At 34.6% G+C, this 22,091-nt stretch overlaps 1 protein-coding gene across 1 annotated transcript in view; it reads right to left on the bottom strand.

The window, feature by feature from the left end:
• Nucleotides 1-2,312, bottom strand: part of LOC122791522 (extracellular calcium-sensing receptor-like) — a 187,881-nt gene extending 185,569 nt beyond the window's left edge. Inside the window, exon 1 of the mRNA XM_044059264.1 lies at nt 2,197-2,312. Coding sequence (XP_043915199.1) covers nt 2,197-2,312 — 116 coding nt within the window. The remainder of the gene's footprint in view (nt 1-2,196) is intronic.
• Between the last annotated feature and the right edge of the window lie 19,779 nt (nt 2,313-22,091).

Below are 22,091 nucleotides of genomic sequence, written 5' to 3'. Positions count from 1 at the left end.
TGGGGGATGGTATACATAAATTATGAAAGTGCATTATGTCAGATTTTAGGTGAAGAGGGAAGAAGAAAGGTAGAAGAAGAGTTTAGTTGGGTTGATATTGTGCAAATATCTGATGTTAGAAGAATCAAGGCAAGTTAAAAACAATAAGCAAATATAAGAATCTGACACGCAGTTCAAAATGACCATATGAGTTGTAACACAGAACTATTGCTCTTGTATCTGAACATGTTGAGATAGGAATCATTCAAATAACACCGATTCTGTTTCTCCTTATAAGGATATAGCAGCTTTGGGCAGCAGAACGTTTCTGGAGAAGATTGTGAACTTTCTTATTGTAATTTATTCTCTTTCCTGTGAACTTGATCTTGTTGACATAAGAAGAGAGGAGCCAGCTTTTGGAAGTGGTCACTTAAAAACACATTCCATAGACCTTGAAAAGACAATATTCTTTTAAAAAATACATCCAAATGATAGTCTTCAGAAAAAAATAAAGCAACTTTAAAGGGAGCTCCCCTTCATCCTAACACCTCTAACAGTTACTTAAATGTCCTCTGCAAATAACACACAGCTTTTTTGAACAGCATTTAACAAACTATACTAGATGGAGTACAAGAGATACACACAGTCAAAATTGAGGGCTACGCCTGCAAATGCAACTAGTATCAGAACAGCATTCCCTACTCTTCTAGCAAAAGTCACCATCACTGATCAAATACAAAGGCACCTAGTGTTTAAAATGCCTACGTGGTACAGTCTGTTATTACTTCCTAAGCTATCCCTTCCCAACAAATGGCATTAATAACTTTTTATTGTTTAAAGCACATAGCAACATCCCTTCTCCCTTACATGTACAGATATCAAAAAGATAGAAACTAAGAGATCATCACAACTACACTTATTGAGTAAGATTAAGAATAACAGACATATTCCAAAACATGTTCCCAACTGAACACACCAAATTGCTAGGAGTGGAAATAGACAATAAACTAAAATTTGACATTCACATATCCATGACCATAAAAAAAGTCCACAAAAAACTAGGAGCATTATACAGAAATAAACAATTTCTCACCAAAGCAGCAAAGATTTCAATAGCAAATTCCCACCTTATCTCCACCCTACTTTATGCCTCTCCAGTATATACCAACCTAAGGCAATGTGATCTAAACAAGCTAGAGACCTGCTACAACAAAATCGCAAAATTCGCCACAGGGGCATCCTACCATAGTCACCACTGTCTCTCACTTGCTGAACTGGGCTGGCTTGAACTCCCTCACCTCCTTCAGTGGTATCAACTCTCACTCACCCACAAACTAGTAAACCATCCACTAAATGTCCCATCCCTCCAGAATCTACTCCAACCCTATCGCACCACCAGACCACTAAGATCCAGCAACAAAAATCACTTGCAGATCACTAAAGCCAATAACTCTGCTGGTGAAACACTATTCTCTTGCGCCATAGCCAAATTATGGAACTCACTCCCACCCACAATTACCTCCGTACCATCATGCACCAACTTCAAAACTTTATTAAAAGCGCACCTAAAAACATGCTGGCTATGCCCTTGCAACTCCCACTCTAATATCATCCACCCATCCAACTACTACCTTTCTTTCCACTCCACTAACTACCTTGATGATAGCAAGCTCAGATGCTCATAAGCCTAGCACTTATTATACAGCAAAAACTTCTCATTGTTACATTTGTTAATGCCTGTTATGTACTTCACAGATAAAGATTCTAGTTGTCTACTGATGTACTATGTTCTTCATCTGTAAATATGTTGTAAGTAATTTCTATGTTAAATTGTTAATCACTATGTAATCCAATGTAACTACTGTCTGTTTATTTTACTGTGGAGCTTTTCTCCCTGTGCCTCCTCTGAAAATGGACCCACATCCAGTCGGACACTCCCGGTCAACAAATTTAAATAAATAAAAATAAATAAATAAATAAAATAAAATACTAGTTCAACAGACAGAAACCATATCAAGACAGCTTGTACTTTTTATTGCGTTTGTTGCGACAAACCATTGGTCTATTGCAACAGTTAACAAAGCTGAATAAATCCATACCTCTTGCTGATGTAGTGTTTTGCTTTGTTTTTTTTTTTCCTCTAGTCATTTGCTACCTTTATTTGTTATATAACATAAACTAGTTAGAACTATGGAAATTTATTAAACTTCTACTTACATTTTACACTGTGTTTCCACTGGCATTTCTGTGAATGTTTCTTCTACAGGGATATAATTTAAATGAAGTCCAAGAACTGCTCCAATATCAATATCACCATCTCTGGAGAAAGGCATTTCATTTTGCCTCTTTAAATCACATACTTGTAATCCTGTTTGGCACAGAGACTTAACAAATATCAACAAAAGGACAGTCATAAGCCACTTTGATTTCAAACAAGATGCCATCTTGACAGAAGATAGCATCTTTGCTTTTCTCTACCAACATATAAAACAAAACCTGCCTTTTCACTCAAAATATTCTATGGCATAATGTATAATATAACATAAGATAACTCATTAAAGCAGCTATATTTAGAAAGTTGAAAATGGTATTCTAAAACAAATTTTTCATAGATTCTAACTCACATGCCAGTCAAATGAATTAAAACTTAGTAAAAGATCTAACACATTATGATTCTTTTTACTCTAAATGCATATACAGGTAGAAGCTCAGTGTACAAGACTAACACTGACTTACCAAAGTGTGCCAAGCTTTATATCATTTTATGTTTATATGATCAGTGTACATAGCTACTAATTAAGCAAGATGTCATATCTGATAATACACATTTTCACGGTATTGTATAATAACAAGGTTTGACTTAATTAAATAGAACACAGCATCCAAACATACTAATTCCAATTATACATTACTCAGAGAAATTGAAAGTTAGATTGCTATGAGATATGTCAGATTTTCATGTATTGGTATATATATTTATCTCTGCTACAAGAAAATGCTTACAGAAATAATCATTGTATTGCAGAATATAGCTTTCTTCAGGGTCTGACTCTTTTATGACCTTAAGTAATGCTCGTGTCAAATTTAATCTTCTCCAAGTGGTACTGCTTCTGGAAAATATTTGGACTATGTTTGGCACAATAATATATAACTTAGAATAAAACAGTGAATATCATAGCTCAAAGTAGGGTGAGGTGAGAGTAAACGGCCAATGACAGCTCATCAATCTTGGGAGCGCTGTGGTGGTCCAGCCTGCCATAGTGCTAGAATCATCTCGAGAAAGAGAGATACATGATGTTTATATGCAAGGGCTGCTGACAGACATTGCAAGCCATGTCCATGTGGTAGTCTTTATTGAGTGTGGGCAGGAAGGCGCACATTTCCAAAAGATGGCATAGCAGGGGCCACACATCTGTGTGCATGCATGTTAGCCACTGGGATAAGGTTATGGAACTTGCTAAAATACCCTTAAGCTGAGTTTATAATGGTCTCATGCAATCAGCTCTTGCACCTTGGGAAATGAGTGGGTCAGTTTAACATAGAAGCACTAATGAATTGTACACAGTGAGGATTAAAAGGAAGGAAAAACAGTGGATGAGAAAGTAACAGACTCATTAATTTTTAACAATGGATGTGTAATGGCTATTTCACATTAATTCAGGTTGACAAAAACATAGCCACTTACCAGAAACCACATAAGTAAATAAACAAGATGTGACATTAATTGATAAAATTTTCAAAATTCAATGGATCTTTCATTTACTTATACTCATTAATCATAATTCTGAATTTATAGTAAAATCATACAGTTACACATTCTACATAAGCTGTGTAAAAGGAGCTGGCCTTAACAAATACAATGTGCTATGCATTCAATGTGTTTCTAAGAAAATGTTCACCAGATTACACACAGTAACACCAAGATAAGAATATTTTGCTGATTCCTATGATCCTATATAATTATGTAGCTGTAAGAAAAAACACTAGTTCATTTAATGACTGGGAAAAGTTGGTGTTGTGTCTTTCGGCTTTTCCCGGTTAGGGGTCACCACAGCGGAACTCCGGTCAGTAGATTTTTACGTGCTGAGTTGCCAGCTCTGATGCACAACCTTCAACGAAGGTATGTCCATTCACGCATGTCTCCACACAGAAGACGCTTTAGCTGAGAATCAAACAGGAAAACGTCTTACTGTGAGGCGACAACGCTACCGCAGCACCACTACCGCAGTACACAAAATCAAATGCTAGACTGTCCTCAACATATCAATACTAGAATTGAAAAGGACTCAGAAGAATTAAAGGAATGAAACTGCAATCCCCTCTGTCACGAGAACCTTCTTTTAGATATAGTCAGCTAACTTGAAAGACTGTGCAGAGAACAGAGCAAGAATAAGAAAAAAAGATTTATGTTAAAATTTTGAATAAATTGTGAAACACAATCTTATAAGATGACATAGTAAAGGTGTGTTAGTCTATGATATTCAATGTGTTAAAAACTGAGACATTTGCAAATTAAAAAGTGCAAAATATGTAACTGTCGTTCAGTGTACTGATTTAAAAGTAGTTTTAACTAAACACACAGACAAATCGAAACAGACACCTATGCATGCATACACACACACACACACACACACACACACACACACACACACACACACACACACACACACACACACACACATATCTTTACATCATACATCATGGTTGAGTTGCCTTATGTGTGAAGTTTCCATGTACAGCCCTGGTTTATATTCTAGAAACATACTGTAATATGAACCAATGCTGCAAGATTTGTCCTAGATATGCATTGCAGTGTGTGTGTGTGTGTGTGTGTGTGTGTGTGTGTGTGTGTGTGTGTGTGTGTGTGTGTGTGTGTGTGTGTGTGTGTGTGTGTGTGTGTGTGTGTCTGTGTGTCTGTGTGTGTGTGTGTTTATTCCCTGCAATTGACTTTCATCCAGTATTCTCCTACATATTTATATCTTCTCTTGGTTAGCAGTTTTTCAGGCTGAGATTTGTAAGTGATGCTGAGAGCACTTATATTAAACATGAACAATGTTATTTGGTAATAGTGTTGTTGGTGGATGATTACAGCTTTGAAACAAAAGCAATGACTTTAATGTTTTCTGTCTGGAAGAATTCTATTTTTCAATCCATGTTTTAAAATTGCTAACTTCTTGAACTAAATGTTGTAGCATATTCTGCAAATATGTTTAAATATTTTTTACCACATCCTTGTGTCGGTAACTATGTTTTGTTCATTTCTTATGTGGTCCTATTCACTCTAACTGTACCTGCAAATGGTCCATTGAAATCAGTGCAATACCTCAGTAAACAAATATAAGTAAATAATAAATAGATAGATAGATAGATAGATAGATAGATAGATAGATAGATAGATAGATAGATAGACATATCAATAAATACAATCAGAAAGGCCTAGCAACCTGTTATGTATTTACCATAAGATATCTATGGATGGTTAATGCCATTAAAGCAATCAGTGGATATACCACTGAAAGGTGAACCCCCTGACATAAGGAGGCACTTAAAGGATTTCTGAAGAAGAGCAAAATGACCTTCAGATTAAAGCCAGTGTACATGATGCCTTCATTAAATTCATTACATCATGATAACAATTCATTACATGATGCATTAAAGCCTTCATCAAAACATCACGTACCAAAAAACAAACCAGACTGGAAGCGGAAAATGAAGGCAAAACAACCTTCAAAGTTTATTGTTGACTCAAAAGTAAATCCACAGCAAATCCACACAAACACCAAGTGAATGAACGCCTTCACAACATAAGCGTTTTCGTCCCGATGGACTTCATCAGATAAAAACAAGTGTTCACAATTAACCTTTTATATCAGTTTAAAACCAAGGAACCAATCATATTTGTATAGTTAATACAAACCTTCAAATCACACAACAATCTGAATTAATTATTTAGTATGCTCTCAATTTTAAATTCATTAGTATTCATTTTAAATAAATAAATAAATACATAAAATCAAACAAATAAGTAAATAAATAAATACTTTTCAATAAATTACTAACTTTATGAGGTGTTAAAAAATGTTAAAATATTAAAATATTTAAAATTCACAGGACGTTGAAATAGTATATAAAATAAAATCCATTAATTTAATCCTAATACTTTATACCATGAATGTTTTGTGTAGACAATAGTGACATCTCCTGACTAAGTAATTACAACCTTTTATTCATATTCTTTCAGACCTTATTTTTAAAATTTTTAAAAAAAATTTACAATTGTAAATCAAAGGGGCTTGTGTATTTGGCTACGTGTGGAATGTCCGTCATTTTATGTTGGAAAGACGGAAAGAACATTAAAGAGAAGAATATATGAACACATGTATGATGTTAGGAAGGAAAAGGAAACAAACGGAATTTTTAGGCATTCTAAATTATGTGTAGGGTCCAAATTTCAATTTTTTGTTTTGGATCAAGTAAGATGCGATAATAGAGGAGGCCCCTGGGAGGAAATAATAGCCTATAGAGAATTATGGTGGCAGGTGGCTTTAGAAGCAAATAAAACACCAGGTTTAAATGAATATATTTCCATCCAACCCCTTTTAAAAATAAGGTCTGAAAGAATATGAATAAAAGGTTGTAATTACTTACTTAGTCAGGAGATGTCACTATTGTCTACACAAAACATTCATGGTATAACGCATTAGGATTAAATTAATGGATTTTATTTTATATACTATTTAAACGTCCTGTGAATTTTAAATATTTTAATATTTTAACATTTTTTAACACCTCATAAAGTTAGTAATTTATTGAAAAGTATTTATTTATTTACTTATTTGTTTGATTTTATGTATTTATTTATTTATTTAAAATGAATACTAATGAATTTAAAATTGAGAGCATACTAAATAATTAATTCAGATTGTTGTGTGATTTGAAGGTTTGTATTAACTATACAAATATGATTGGTTCCTTGGTTTTAAACTGATATAAAAGGTTAATTGTGAACACTTGTTTTTACCTGATGAAGTCCATCGGGACGAAAACGCTTATGTTGTGAAGGCGTTCATTCACTTGGTGTTTGTGTGGATTTGCTGTGGATTTACTTTTGAGTCAACAATAAACTTTGAAGGTTGTTTTGCCTTCATTTTCTGCTTCCAGTCTGGTTTGTTTTTTGGTACGTGGTGTTTGGTAGTACAAATATCGCTTTTTCCTGGTTTTGGCTTCATCAAAACATAATACTGCTGCACATTAAATGAGATCTGTTAGCTGCAAAGGTGGCTTATACATTGGAACATAGAATAAATGCATGAGGTTTGGTAGCTGCAAAGGAGGTTTATATATTGGAACATAAAATACACGTATGAGGTTTGGTAGCTGCAAAGGTGGCTTATATATTGGAACACAGAATACATGTATAAGGTTTGGTAGCTGCAAAGGTGGCTTATATATTGGAACATAAAATACATGATGTATGAGGTTTGGTAGCTGCAAAAGTGGCATATATATTGGAACATAGACTACACGTAGTATGATCAGGGAAAACTGTTGCAGTTAAGAATGGAATGTGCACAAGTTGATCCATTGGTTGTCAGTGGCTAAAAATGGACTGCCATCAAATATTTTGGATATGATGAACACATGCTTATATTATGTCAGAAATGAGAAACAAGGGAGAACTGCTGGTTCATTAATAACTAAGAAATCTGCAAGAACTTTAAAGAAATACAGTGCAGTAATTGAATGTTTAATGGTTTCCCTATATTCCACCGAGATACAAAAGTGTGAATTATGCATGTCTGAATTTTCAGTATAGAGAAGTTTAATCACAGGAAAAGACAAAGATTCTTTTTTCCAGATGTCTAAGCCATTCTTCACCTTCCACACATACCTATTTTATGTATCGGTTTATCTATATATCTGTATGGGTTCCTTTGGCTTGGTTGACATCTGTTTAATCAACTGTATTTGGTTGAATATACAGATATTCAAATGGTGTGCGAACTCGACAACCCCTAGGTGGGGGAATATTCACTTTCTCTAAGGATTGTGCAATCTCAGAGTTAATATATATAATTAGCAGTGGGTATGAGGAATATTGTTTACGTTTTTAATTTGAAGTAATAGTTGCACATACCAAGAAGCAACCTCAGCGCCTGAATACTAGGAAGTCCACATTTCCGGATTTGATGTTGAGTAGTTTACTTTCAGGTTGTCGACATTCATGTTAGTCAACCAACTGAAGGTAAATCATCTACATATATATATATATATATATATATATATATATATATACACACACATACATATATTTGAGCCTAATTCTTATTAGTGATATGTAGAAAATCAAAAATCATAAGATCAAAGTTAGATGGTTGATGGTCTGCTGACATACCCCCTGCTAATTATATATATATATATATATATATATATATATATATATATATATATATATATATATATATATATATATCTATATATATATATATATATATATATATATATATATATATATATATATATATATGTATATATATATATATGGGTCCACTTTTAAATTTCGAAATACCAAAATCTCGAGTTTTGAGTTACTGAACTGAGATTTTGGTATTTCAAAATTCAAAAGTGAACAAAAAAAAAAAAACAAGTAAAATGATGTTTTTGCAGGGGGCAAGCCCCCCTGCACCCCCCACCCCCCTACTTTAATATACCAACTCTAGGATTGCGCTACAGTGAAGAGAATGGTAAGTGAAACAGGAACATTACCGTTCTCGTCATTGTAGCGCGATCTTTGAGTTGTTATATGTGCAGGGGGGCTTGCCCCCCTGCAAAAACATTATTTTAGCTGTGTTTTTTTTTTTATTTCATTCACTTTTAACTTTCAAGATACCAAAATCTAGATGTTCTGAGTTCGGTATCTCAAAACTCGAGATTTTGGTATTTTGAAATTTAAAAGTGGACCCATATATATATATATATATATATATATATATATATCCCCACTGTATTGTGATCTCCATACAAACAAGTCTTTCTGCCCTATCCAACATTCACCATTTTAGACTGTTAACTGTCTGGTCTCAGTCTTATGATATTCAACATTCTGAAACATCAATCACATGAACTACACACACACACACACACACACACACACACACACACACACACACACACACACACACACACACACACACACACATACTCTGTAGTCACATCACAGTGGAAAAGTGAAAAATAAACCTTTAAAAGTGTTCCACTTGTGTGCATAATTCATCTGAGGTAAAATGTACTGTGATCTAAATAATACCATGAAAAGCTACTCAGGTGAATATGCCTAAATGGAGTATAGATACGCCATGCTTAATACCATCTTATCTGTGAGGCACTCCCTTTAATAAGATCAACATTCAGATATACAGTATACGTCATCAGCAGACGTATTATAGGAAAACATGCGCAGTTCTGTGACCCTTTACAAGTTTTAATTGATAGAACATGAAAACGGTATTTTAAAAGTCATGGGCAACTGGACTATAAAAGTCGGAAGGTCAAGTGGTTAAAAAATATATGCTTGGCAATAGAAATCAAACCGAAGAATATCTGATGGCATTTTCCAAGACAATCTGCTCATGTACTTTCTTTCAGTAACATAAGATGTGACTGCAGAAGTAGTCTTCACAGAACAGATTGTACAGAAATCAAACTGACTACTTTTGTGGAGTTAAATGCTAGAAAAGCTCAGTAACATGAATAAAAGGAGAGGGTGTTTAAGATGTGCTCCTCAGAGATACTAGGTGTGGGACAGGTGTTAGGGATGCTTTGGGGTATATGTGATGGGGACAAGGGAGTGAAGTATTCACTGAACCTGTCAGCCAGCAGGTTTGCCATATCCACAGCTTCTATATATGTAGTATCATTAACTACAAGTTCAGTGCAAATCTGGGCCTTACCTTTGAGGTTATGGATGTAATTAAAGAACTTCTTGTAGTTATCCTTAGATAGGGAAGCTAATTTGGATTCATAGTTAGCTTTGGAGGACTTCACTAGGAGTCTTAGTTGCTTGTTTAAGTTGAGGAGGGGGTGTTTCCAGTTTTGATACAGTTCCTACTCTTAGATAACCATTTCTTTCTCCTATTGTATAGCCTATTAATGGTAGTTGTGCACCAGACAGGTTTGTTTTTCCTTAAAGATCTCGCTTTGGTTCTATCAGGTACAGCAGAGTCAGTACAACTGTACAGGTGCTCATATAATGCATTGGTGTTCGATCAGTGGGGGAGGGGCTATGAAGCTATTTATGCTGTAATGTAAGAGGTTGTAATTGGCCTTGGAAAAGTTTTTTAGTCTAATTGTTGCCAAGGGTGGTCTTGTGTTACAGTTGCTTCTAGTGAGACTGATTTGTGGTCATATCTCAACAGGGATAGCCACACACTGTGGGTGGCACAAGGGTCCCCCAAGTTGGTAAGCATCAGAGCCAAGATGTTTGAACCTCTTGAGCATGTGTTAACCAGCTGATCCAGGGCATTGGAGTTAATGAAGTCCAGGAACCTTTGGACAAGTGAGTAAGAACATGTATAATTTACCCAGTCAATGATTAAAGTCACCAAAAATATTTGGTTGTATTTTGATTAACTCAAGTAGATCCAAGTTGGTTGAGTGGATGTCTTAATTCATGGAGCTAATCCTATAGCTGGCAATGATCTGAAGAGGGGTCTTACCTACAGTTAATTGCACCTGAATTAATTCAAGGGAATCATGCTATTTAACCAATCTATAAGTGTATTTATCTTTAATGAATATTTACACACCACCTCATTTAGTTCTCACACCTTCAGTTTGTGGTCTGAATGTGTGTAACGAAATGTAATTTGGTATAGCTGGGGTGCTCTCCTCAGCCTTAAACCAGGTCTCAGTGACTGCACAAATTCTAGCATTTTCCAAGGTGAGGACTGCTTCCAGTGAGTGCAGTTTCTGGTTTAGACTCCTAGCATTAAGCAGCATAATCCTGAGGTTGTTTTTAGAGGGTACTTTTATGTTGGGAATTTTGTTCTTGTGACATTGCCTAAAAAAGGCACTATGATGGTGGCAAGAACCTTAGCCAGTAACCAAAATCCCAGGGTGTCAGATGAAGACCATATCTGGCAAAGCATTGAAGTCTGTCGATCATGTCATCCCAGGCTAACAGATACAGGATCCCCTTGGAATGACACCAGAAACTAAGCCAATTGTTGAAGCCAATCTTTTTTTTTTTTTTTTTGTACTGAGGTATCATCCTAGGTGAAGGTAAAATGCTGGATATACCTGCCTGAGACATATAATTAGCGGGCTCAGTCATGTCTTTCTTTATATGGTCCAAGTATATGCACAAAGAAGCACCCTGGTCACTGACAGCAGCCAATACAAGGCACAACAGCAAAATGCCATATACTTTCACCATTTAAATAATGAGGAAAGGGGGAAATATTAAAGTCTAAAGTGGGGGCCAGCATGCAGAGGAACACATTGAAGGACAATATGAATGGCAGCGTGACGGGGGGAGAAGGGCTTTTGCTTGTGTGACACATGTGCCCATTTTTCCTTTATTTTTGAAGAGGAAAAGAGTTGGGTGCTAGTAAGGAGCAAGTGCAAGTAGGAAGGATGGTACAGAGAAGGAAGCAGAAGTATAGAAACAAACACAGAACTGAGGTAAAGACTGACAGGGTACGTTTTCACAAAAGGGGGTCAGTGGAGAGATGCAAACTGACAGAGCTGGATGAGTGGTGATGAGGAGGACTGATCAATGAACAGTGTTTAGTTTGGGACACATGAGGATGAAGAATGCCATTACTGGGGATAAGGTGGAGTAAGGAGGGCCTGCTTGACCAGCCCAGAGTGGAGTCCACTCTGATGTCAGTTACGTTCATGACTAAAATCATGAGCTGGTGCCATCACTGGTAACCTGATGATAGCCCATTGCACAAGATTGCATGTAGGTGGCATGACATGATGCACATTATTTTCAATGGTTGTGTGATGCAAAGGAATAATAGCATGGACAGTTTTTGGCAATATGGGCTTCACTGCAACAGTGCATGTACACACTAAGCACATGACTTCCCATCATAGGAAAAGGCATGCATGAGCACATCATTGATGATTGTGGCTGTTAATGCAACGCAATGCATTTTAATTGCAATTTAGAGATGACAGAATCACCACATTAGCATAAGTTCTGCACTACAAGGCTTGTTTTCTCATGATATAAAATGCGCTCACCATATACAAGGAGATTGTATTACTGTGACAAAGGTAGGAATTACAATACTGTAGAGAGTTCTGTTGCATAAGGAAGCTGGCAGCAAACAGGACTACTGATAATGGATGACATGACTGCAGTGAACATGCGCACATAAAATGGAAGCAAAAGGGGTAATTCCTCATAATTAAGTTTTAGAAATGTTTACAGAATATCACAACAGCTTATGAAGAAGCAGAGTACTGTCTAGAAGCAACAGTTTGGAATACATTACTGTAATCATGAGTTTTTCCACTTTCCTCACAATTAAACACTGGATGCATAAAAGGTTCTACTTTTTGGAGAGGTGTAAGGAGACACACAGTGTGTGTAATTATTACTGAGAAAACCCTAGCTTTGTCTATGTGGAACTTTGTTTACATTGTGATGTCTTTCTTCTTTTACATCTTATACAGATGTGTCATAGGATACATTCAAAAAGCAAGTGTATTTTAATTCCATAGCTTCGTCTGCAGAGATATTAAGCCTAAAAATAAAATCTGTCATTGCTGCCATGTCTTCTCTAACTAGTTTGCAAAACAACAATACAGCTAGATGACATTTTTTCACATTGATCAGGACAACTTTTTGTACTTTCTATCTTACCTTTATAACAGGCTTTTTAACTCATCCTAACTTTCATCCATCAAAGTGGCATTATCCTCCTGTCGAAGATCTTTAGTATTTATCCCCACGGCTTTGATTCCAGCACGTGATTCATCTAACAGTGCATTTTGCTGGCTATATTCAGCATGGAAATTGATTAAGTAGGGTGATAATAAGCAGCTTTGTCATACTTTTTTTCTGGATCATGAAAGGGTCAGTTACTCTACATTCAATTCTAACTGTGGCTTTGTGTTCTGCATGTAAATTCCTTAGGAGATAAATAAGTTGATCCAGTGCCCCCATTTCTCTAAAATGTTTGCCACAGTTTCTTATGATCTGCGCAGTCAAAGGTTTTAGAGTAGTCAATAAAACTGATTTTTGTTTCTGGGACTTCCTTGTTTCTTTTGTTATCCAGTGTATGTTGGCAATTTGATCTCAGGAGCCTTTGTCCCTTATTAAACCGTCTGGTACAGCTGGCATTAACAGTGTATATACTGCTGAAATCTAGCTTACAAAATCTTTAGCATTAACTTGGTAGCATGTGAAACAAGTTCAATGTATTTCACAATCCAAGCTGTCTTTATTGTCTTTTTTGGGGCACTGGAATATAAATCTAAAAAATCTAATGGTAACTGTTGTTTTTTCTGAATTTGCATAATTTTGAAATATTTTAAGTAATTCAGCTCAAAATTTAACACTAACTGTGGCATTGTTATTAGTAAGGCTTTCTAGGGTCCATATAACTGCACCCTGCAGAATATCTGTCTCTGTCTAGATCAGAGAACAAACCATAATATGTATCAGTGATCTTAGGGTCCTTCTTATTTAATTCTCTTGCATATTTCTGTCACGTGTTCTTAATATTACTTCTTTTTTTTTACTCAAATGATTTTTATTTTGATGAAATAACACAATAATTTAATACATTCATAACATTCAATAACTATTTACAGTATTTACATTCAGCCTGAAAAAAGGATTCAGATAAAAACATTTGTAGTTAATATATAAATTATGATAGTTATTAAGAGTTTGGTTCCATCTGTAGGGTATCAATCAAATTAAAAACTTTCCCCCACGGACTATTAACCAATGGCTTAGGAAAAGTTCTTAGTTATTTTCTCCATTAGTATGCATTTCTTCAATGATGATAGGAATTCCTCCATTGTGGGTGCTACATTAGAGTTCCATCTTCTAGTTCTACATTTTCTGGCTATTGCTAACATTGTCCTCAACAAATACAGGTCATCTTTCTTCATATTATTACTATTAACAACATTCAATAAAATTGAAGACTTTGTCAAAACAAATATATCAATATAGATAGCTTGAAGTAATTTGTTAATCTCATTCCAATATGGTTTAATATTAGTACAGTCATAAAAGATATGAGAACAGTCAGCATTAGTGGACAGATGACATCTACAACATAACTTGCTGTTTAAAGGGTTCATTTTTGAGAGTTTCTCAGGTGTCAGAAAGGATCTGTGTAGAAATTTCCAATGAAAAATCCTCCGGAATTGTGAGTAAGAAGATAGTTTAACTGCAAATAAAATTTGTTTTGTCTTCCATTGATAATGATACTTGAAACCATTTAGTTAGGTATTGCCAGTAAAATTCTTTAGCAGCTTTCTTATAGGCAATTAAAATGTTATGTAGATATGATAATCCATTTTAACATTGATATTATTAGATAGAATTCCAAAAATCCAGTTTATAATTTTTGGAATGGTTTTGAAGGATGAGTTATGTATTATTCTACACAGATCCTTAGTGTATGCTGTGACACTCTGAAGAACCAACCAGTCATTAGGGGATAGGCCATAGGTTGACAATATACTTTGTGTGCTCAAAGCTTGTTAGTTTTCAGGAGTCTATGTTAGAACACTGAACATTCAAAATTTCAAGTGTTCTAATATTGACCCATTTTCAGCGAATGCTGAAAATATCGAAGAAACAGAAAACCAATTTTTTTCCTAGGGAAAGAATTTGGTTGTCTGTTTCTGTTGCTTCAGTATTTTCAGCTCTGTGGTGGAAAGTTACGGGTCGGGTTCAGGTGAGTGTGCAATTGTGTGGATGTGAGGGTTAGGATGGGGTAGGTGAGTTAGGGTTAGGGCGCGGTCAGGTAAGTGTGCAATTGTGTGGACATGAGGGTTAGGGCTGGATAGGTGAGTTAGGGTTAGGGCGCAGGTGAGGTGACTGTGTGATAGTGACGGACCATAGGGTTATGGTTTGGGTTAAGGTAAGTGGATAGTTAGTAGTGTATGTATAGTTTAGTGTAGGTTTAGGTGTAAGAGTTTTGGTGTATATGTGTGGATTGCTGTTTGTTTGGTGTCCTTGTGTTGTGTGTATGTGTTTTGGAACAGCAAATTTTTTCCCTAGGAAAAAATTCACTGTTCTGTATGTTCGATGTTTTAAATTTTCGATTAATAGGGTTTGATAGTAGAACACTCGAAATTTTGAAAGTTTGGTGTTCTAATATAGACCAGTACATTGCAACCAACAAAATAGGTTATTATTTTCCCATAAACCAAAAATCTCTCTATGTGTCTTATCAGGGAAATCCCTTGTAATAGTAAATGGTATTAAAAATCTATGCCACACTTTTATATCTAAATTTGTGTTAATGAATTTTCTAAATACATCAAAATATTGTTTATTAGTGTTAGTTTAGTTAATTTTGTTGTACTATACTGTAAATTTAAACTTAAATAGTGCCATAGCTTATTTTTGTTAGTTACCAAAGCATTCTTTGATAAACAATTTTTATTCATTAGTATAATGAAGTGTAACTGTTTCCAATTGGAAGAGTATCCAGGATTTATCCAATTCATTACTATTTTAATTATAGATGCCTTTATATAAGTTTCAATCTCTGGGAATTTTACCCCGCCCCCCCCCCTTTTTCCCATTTTCTGATATGATGAGAATATGCCACTCTATTTCTTTTGGGGTACCATAGGAATTTCATCAGAGTTGAAGTGATTTCTTTAAGGATTTTCTTTCCTGGGGGAAGTATAAGGGCTTGTGCTATATATAAAATTTTAGGTAACAAAACCATTTTTATCAGTTGTAACCTATCATCAAATGTTATAAACAAATTATTCTATTTGCTTATTAATGTCTTGATTAAGTCTATGGCTTTAGCATAGTTGAGCTGTAAGGTTTCCTCTGTATTCTTGCCTAGGACTATTCCTAAATAGTCTAGAGTTGAAACTTGGTTTCCAATAATATGATTAACTGGAACGTGTATGTTCTTTTTTTATTTAATAATAAATATTTTGATTTAGATTTGTTGAAGGAGAGTCCTGAGATTTTTTGGAAATTTGTTGTCACTATATCCACTTCACCTAATACTTCCTTAGAGTTGGGTAAGGTAAGTAAGACATCACCAGTAAACATCATTATTTTAGAAATATACTGGTCATATATATTTATACCTCTTATCTTTGGGTTATTACATATTAAAATGGCAAGTATTTCTATGGCCAGAGCAAATAGGATAGGGGACATGGGACATCCTTGTCTAGTACCTCTAGTGATTTGGATTGCTTTGGAAGTAAAGGGACCTAATTGGACATATTCTAGATTATTTTCATAGATTTTCTTTATCATTGTTATAAAAAAGGGGGAAATCAAATAACTGTAAGACTTTAAATAAATAACCCCAATTTAAGGGGTCAAAGGCCTTTTGAATATCTAGACCTATTATCAATGCTTCATGGTTTTCTCTATTGAGGTAATCTATCAGATGTAGTACTCTTTTAATATTATCCTGTGTATGCCTGTTATGTATGAAACCAGTTTAGTCTTCATTAATTATTTTAGAGATGGATATTTTCAGTTTATTGACCATAATTGACATAAATAGTTTATAATCATTATTCAACAAAGAAATTGGTCTATATAAGTTGCAATGATTAGGGTCCTTATTCTCTTTTAATATATGGGAAATTAGAGAATATCTCCAAGAAGGAGGAATATTTGATAATGTTTGAACTTCAAGAAAGGTTTTATGTAGGAGAGAGATTATAGAAGAAGGGAACCATCTATAAATTCCAATAATTAAGCCATCTATTCCAGGTGCTTTATTAGACTTACTTCCTTTAATCCCATCTATAATTTCCTTTTGAGAAATAGGTTTTTGTAGATCTAACTTAAGTTCCTCAGGAATTCTTGTTATGTTGGGAACTATATTCTCTAATTTCTTACATTTGTTTGTACTTATTTTATCTTTATGATGCTCTGCATAATGATAATTAAAAGCCTTCAGAATGTCCCCTATGTCTGAGACTTTTTTCCTTTTCCCTTCATGAAAGATATTATTAATGTTATTAATTTTTGATTGTATCTTAACTTTCATTGATAAGTTATGAAGATGCTTAGGAGAGGTAGCATACAAATTTGATTTCAGTTTTTCTATAGTTAAATTAGTCTATGGGATAATATTTCATTGTATTTCTTATTTGTTTTTTTTTTCTATTTTCTTATTATTATCTGTAGCAATTAAGTTTTTATTAGATTTAAGAGATAATATTTGATTTTGGAGTTGCTCTAACTCTGAGTCCCATTCTTTAATTTTATTTTTGTACCAGCTAATGGTTTTACCATATAGATAGGCCTAAAGAGAATCCCAAACCATAACTGTGTTTGCTTCAGGTTTATAATTAATATCTAAGAAAAGCTGGAGTTCAGAAGTTATCCAAGATTTAAAGTCTTTAATTTTTGTGATATATGAAGGAATCTTTGAAGTAATAATTAATTGATTGAATTCCAAGTGTATTGTTAACAACAGGGAATTATGATCTGAAAGGGGACAAGGCTGTATTGAAAAATTCAGGATTTTAGAATAAAGATCTTGTGAGATATAAATTTTATCTATTCTAGTTTGGGTACCATGTCTATAGTCCTGGTGTGAGAATAGTAAATAATTTGGTTCCAAAGCATTAAAGTTATCTTTTAATTTAAACATTTCTGTCAATTTTTTTAACTGTTTGGATGAGGACAATAGTTTAGGATATTTCCTTTTGGTAGTTTCACTATAATATCTGTGATACAATTGAAATAATCTCCTAGTATAATATTACCTTTTGAAGTAGTTGTAATAAAGTCTAAGTGTTTCTTAGCTAGTCCAACCCGCATACCCAGGAACCAGTATAAATTAACTAGGGTCCAAATTCTATTATTAAACTTAAGTATAATTAAGACCATGAGTCCATCATTATCTGCAGGTTTGTAAATGATTTGGGGATTTAAGAAAGTCTTTTTCCATAGAATTGTTACTCCTCTGGTCTTATTTTTATAAGAAGATTGAGCAAGTATTGTATATTCCTTAGGGTCCGAAATAAATGTTTCATTTATTTTAAAGTGTGTCTCTTGGAGAAAAACTACTTGAGCCTTGTTTAGTTTAAGATACCTTAGTAGGTTGGCTCTTTTATATGGGTTGTTTAAGCCATTAGTATTTAAGGATATCAAAGTTAACTCCGTATTAGAATTCTTTAAAGATAACAAATAATAAAGGAATTTGGTACCTGTGTGAACAAAAAGCTATTTATCGGCTTTTTACATAAATTAGGTCTCTCTGACAGCTATATGTTTGTATGTTTTATGGCACAAGGTTTTTAAATGGTTACAAGTTATGTTTCCTGTAGAGTTTAATGTTAAAGTACTGCTTTCTCTCTCATTGGCATTGAATGTTATTTTACTGTTTGGAACTATCTGACAGTTAAACTTTGCATTTGTTACTGTAAATAAGCAGACTTTGTGACAGTTAAAGTGAGGTCAGGAAACTGTACTGTGTAGTGTGCTGGTCGGGAAATTGTCAGTTAATATTACTTCTTAATACATTCTGTGCTCTTACCTCTATACAATTTGGAGGAATGGAATTTCACAACTAGCCACCGAGAGTAGTGAACATTGGCTTTAGGTGGTGGTCTCTGCTGATGTGATACCCTAACCCCAGGTAAAAAATGGAAAAGAAGACGTGAATGTCAGTGCCAATGTCAATGTGTTATGGGTATTGGAGGAAACCAGAACACCTGGATAAACCCACACAGAGACAGGAATGCCATTAAACATCACAGAGAATTAGCCACAGCCAAGAATCCAACTAGATAACCAAATGCTGTGAGATGGTAATGCCACATGTTATTTCACTGCTCTAATTATTATTTGCTTTTACATATGTCTTGGCAAGACCACCAAAGATAAACACATATTGTGTCAATCCAGACGTATGACTGTGATGGAAAATTGAAAAAACATGGGAACTACTGCCACCTTCTTACTCATAAATGTATTGAAACATCTTCTACACATGCATATAAGCTATAGCAATGATAGCTTTACACTGATTTCTGCACATACAGTACACTGTGTGGCATAGTCTTGCTACATCAGCTCAGCGAATGTTTAAAACTGAAAACAAACAACAGGTGAGGTAGGTCAGATTTATCCATAAATGGCCAGTGTACCCATAAATTACCTCCACCTTTTTTTAACTATGTACACCACAGATGTCCAGTTGTGTTAAACAAATGATCATAGTAAAGTATTTCAACTTACTTTACAGAAAAGAATAACTAACTAATGATGGATTAACTTGATCATGACAGGAGGGCGAGTCATTTTTTTTGCCACAGAGAGCCTCTGTATCTAGCAATTATAACAACAATGTTGAATATGTCTGATTATGGTCATCAACATGATAATAATAATAATAATAATAATAATAATAATAATAATAATAGGGATGATAATAGTAATAATAGCAATGACAACAGTAATATATTTTAAATGTGTTTCGCAGAAACAAACAGCAGCCATAGTAAAGTATTCAAACTTACTTCTCTCAAATGCACACTAGTCTTGCAAAGCCAGATTAATTACTGTTTAAATTTAGTGAAAAACAAGAAGTTAAGTTATTTTTATTCACAGACAGACCATGGCACCCATCTAGGAGTTATAGCTGTTTTTTTTTGCCTTTGTACATTTCAGTCATCTGATTATGATAGTCACACTAATATATTTCAACTTTAGTCCACACACATTGTACCCATAAAGTATTTCAACTTGCTTTATACAAGTCACCTTAGTCATGTAATGCTAGAATAACAAGCAAACAACAGTCATTTTTATCTGCAAAGAGCCTCCATATGGTACCCAGCAATTATAGTTACATTGTTGTCTTGCTCTTCACAGATGTCTGACTATAATGAAATGAAAATAAAAAAAGGGACACCATAACATATTTCACTGTTTTATAGAAATCCATAGCTCTGCGTCGGTCACATCAAAGTAGTCCAGTATCCCTGAAAAGTTGTCTAGTACCCATATTTGCATGTCTGCCAGAATTTAAAAAAATACTTCATGCTGCTGCTAGCCACTGCTGCTGTTCTCCCCCTCAGCCATCCAGTTCACTTTTTAATATTCATGGGCTTTCTGCTTGGAGATATCCTATGAATCAGTTAGACCATGGGATGGCAAAGAGCAAACTGTTTGCAAAATAATCGGACTGGTGTATAGTACCTCCCAGCAGGACTCCTCAGCTATGTCTACTTTGAATAGAGGAGCTGCAAACCATTTATTTATTTATATTTAGGAAGAGTAACAGTACCAATGCATTGTTTTGCTTTAAAATAAATAACTAAATGAAGAAATAAACAAATCAATAAATAAACATTGGAAAGCATCTCTAGCTGGATGCTGTCAGGGGAATCTGCCTAGTTTAGTTATTGGTAAGGTTGTACATGCAAATAGTTGGAGCCTAAATTATAAGTTTTACAATACATTCTGTTTTAATGAACTGCTTATTTTTTCATAATTAATATTTTTTGAAAATATCTAATACTTTGTAGGAATTATAATTATCAATGCACATTCTTATCTTCCCTTCTGTATAGTAGTTACTAGATTTCTATATAGTTTTCTTGGGTAACCCTCATTCTTACTCAGATGTTTGTTTTTTAAGTTAATTGTTTCCTGTTTGTTTGCTTGTATGTCTATTTTCTGTAGGCAGTTGGACCAGATAACAAAGGCAATAGTTTAGCCATGGCTTAATAATGGTGAAATAAATTACCAAATAACAGTAAGTACTATATAGTCCTATGATATCTAAATAATGCTCAGTCAAGTTGCATTACTTTACTGTTAATCTTGACCTTCCTTCTAGTAGAAACCATGAATTACCTAAATGAACTTCACCACTATACCTGTACTTCTGGATTTGCCCTACTTGAAATCCCATGCAACAGAATATCTCTCTACCTACCCAACAATGCAGGTCTGTAGTACATTTTTCTCCCTAACAAATAACATATTGTATCACATACTAAGTATCACAAAACTAATTATATACCATATGCAAAACACTACTAATCCCCATCTATTTTGTATTATAAATGCAACCACTCTTCTAAACAATGAAATCATTAGCACAACATCTTAAGACAAAAATGACTTCTTATAGGATCATAGGAGGTTACTTGGCTATTGGCGTTAAGGCCTCTACAAACCTAGCCATGTTATACCCTCGTTCTCTTACAGACCAAGATATATAGTCTATGTTTGAGTGTGAATCTATGATCAGCACCAGCTGCCACTGTCTAAGAAGGACATAGGTGAACCTCACCCCAGTGAAAATTTATGGTTTCCCATCTAAATTGTCTAGGTTATGCTTAAACAGGGTTATTGAGGAACTCTGTTTTACATGTATTAGGAGTCTATTCCAGAGGACTGGCAACCTCTGGGAGACATATCTGTCTCTCTAGCATGTCTTATTAATACTGCAGGCTAAGTTAAGATCCCTAGAGGAGAGTGAATCTTGTCCCATTGGATTTGCATTTATGTAGAAGCTTCATCAAAGCAGGGTCTGAGACTTCTCTGTAGGCCAGACACAAGTCACATCTAAGCAGTCTACATGATACTGAGTAAAGTGATAGGGCCTTCAGTCTGCCTATGTAGGTCATATGTTGTAGGCCCTGAATTGTTTTGGTGAGAAACCTCTGAGGTCTCTCCAGTTGCTGCAGATGTCTGCTGAGGTGCATAAAGAAGGGAGCATTATATTCTATTACTGGCCTGATGAGAGCCAAGTACAGGGGAGTTATAACCTCTTAAGCTTTGGATGCCATACCCTTGCTTATGAGGTGTGCAATGTAGAATGCCTTCCTTACTACTGTGGACATCTGATTATAAAAATTAAGGATGCTATCAACTTGCATTCCTAAATCTCTCACCA

This window comes from Protopterus annectens, chromosome 17.part0 (assembly GCF_019279795.1).
Source record: "Protopterus annectens isolate FY-2018-M chromosome 17.part0, PAN1.0, whole genome shotgun sequence".
Taxonomy (NCBI): Eukaryota; Metazoa; Chordata; order Ceratodontiformes; family Protopteridae; genus Protopterus; species Protopterus annectens.
This window is presented reverse-complemented; position numbering and strand designations above follow the sequence as displayed.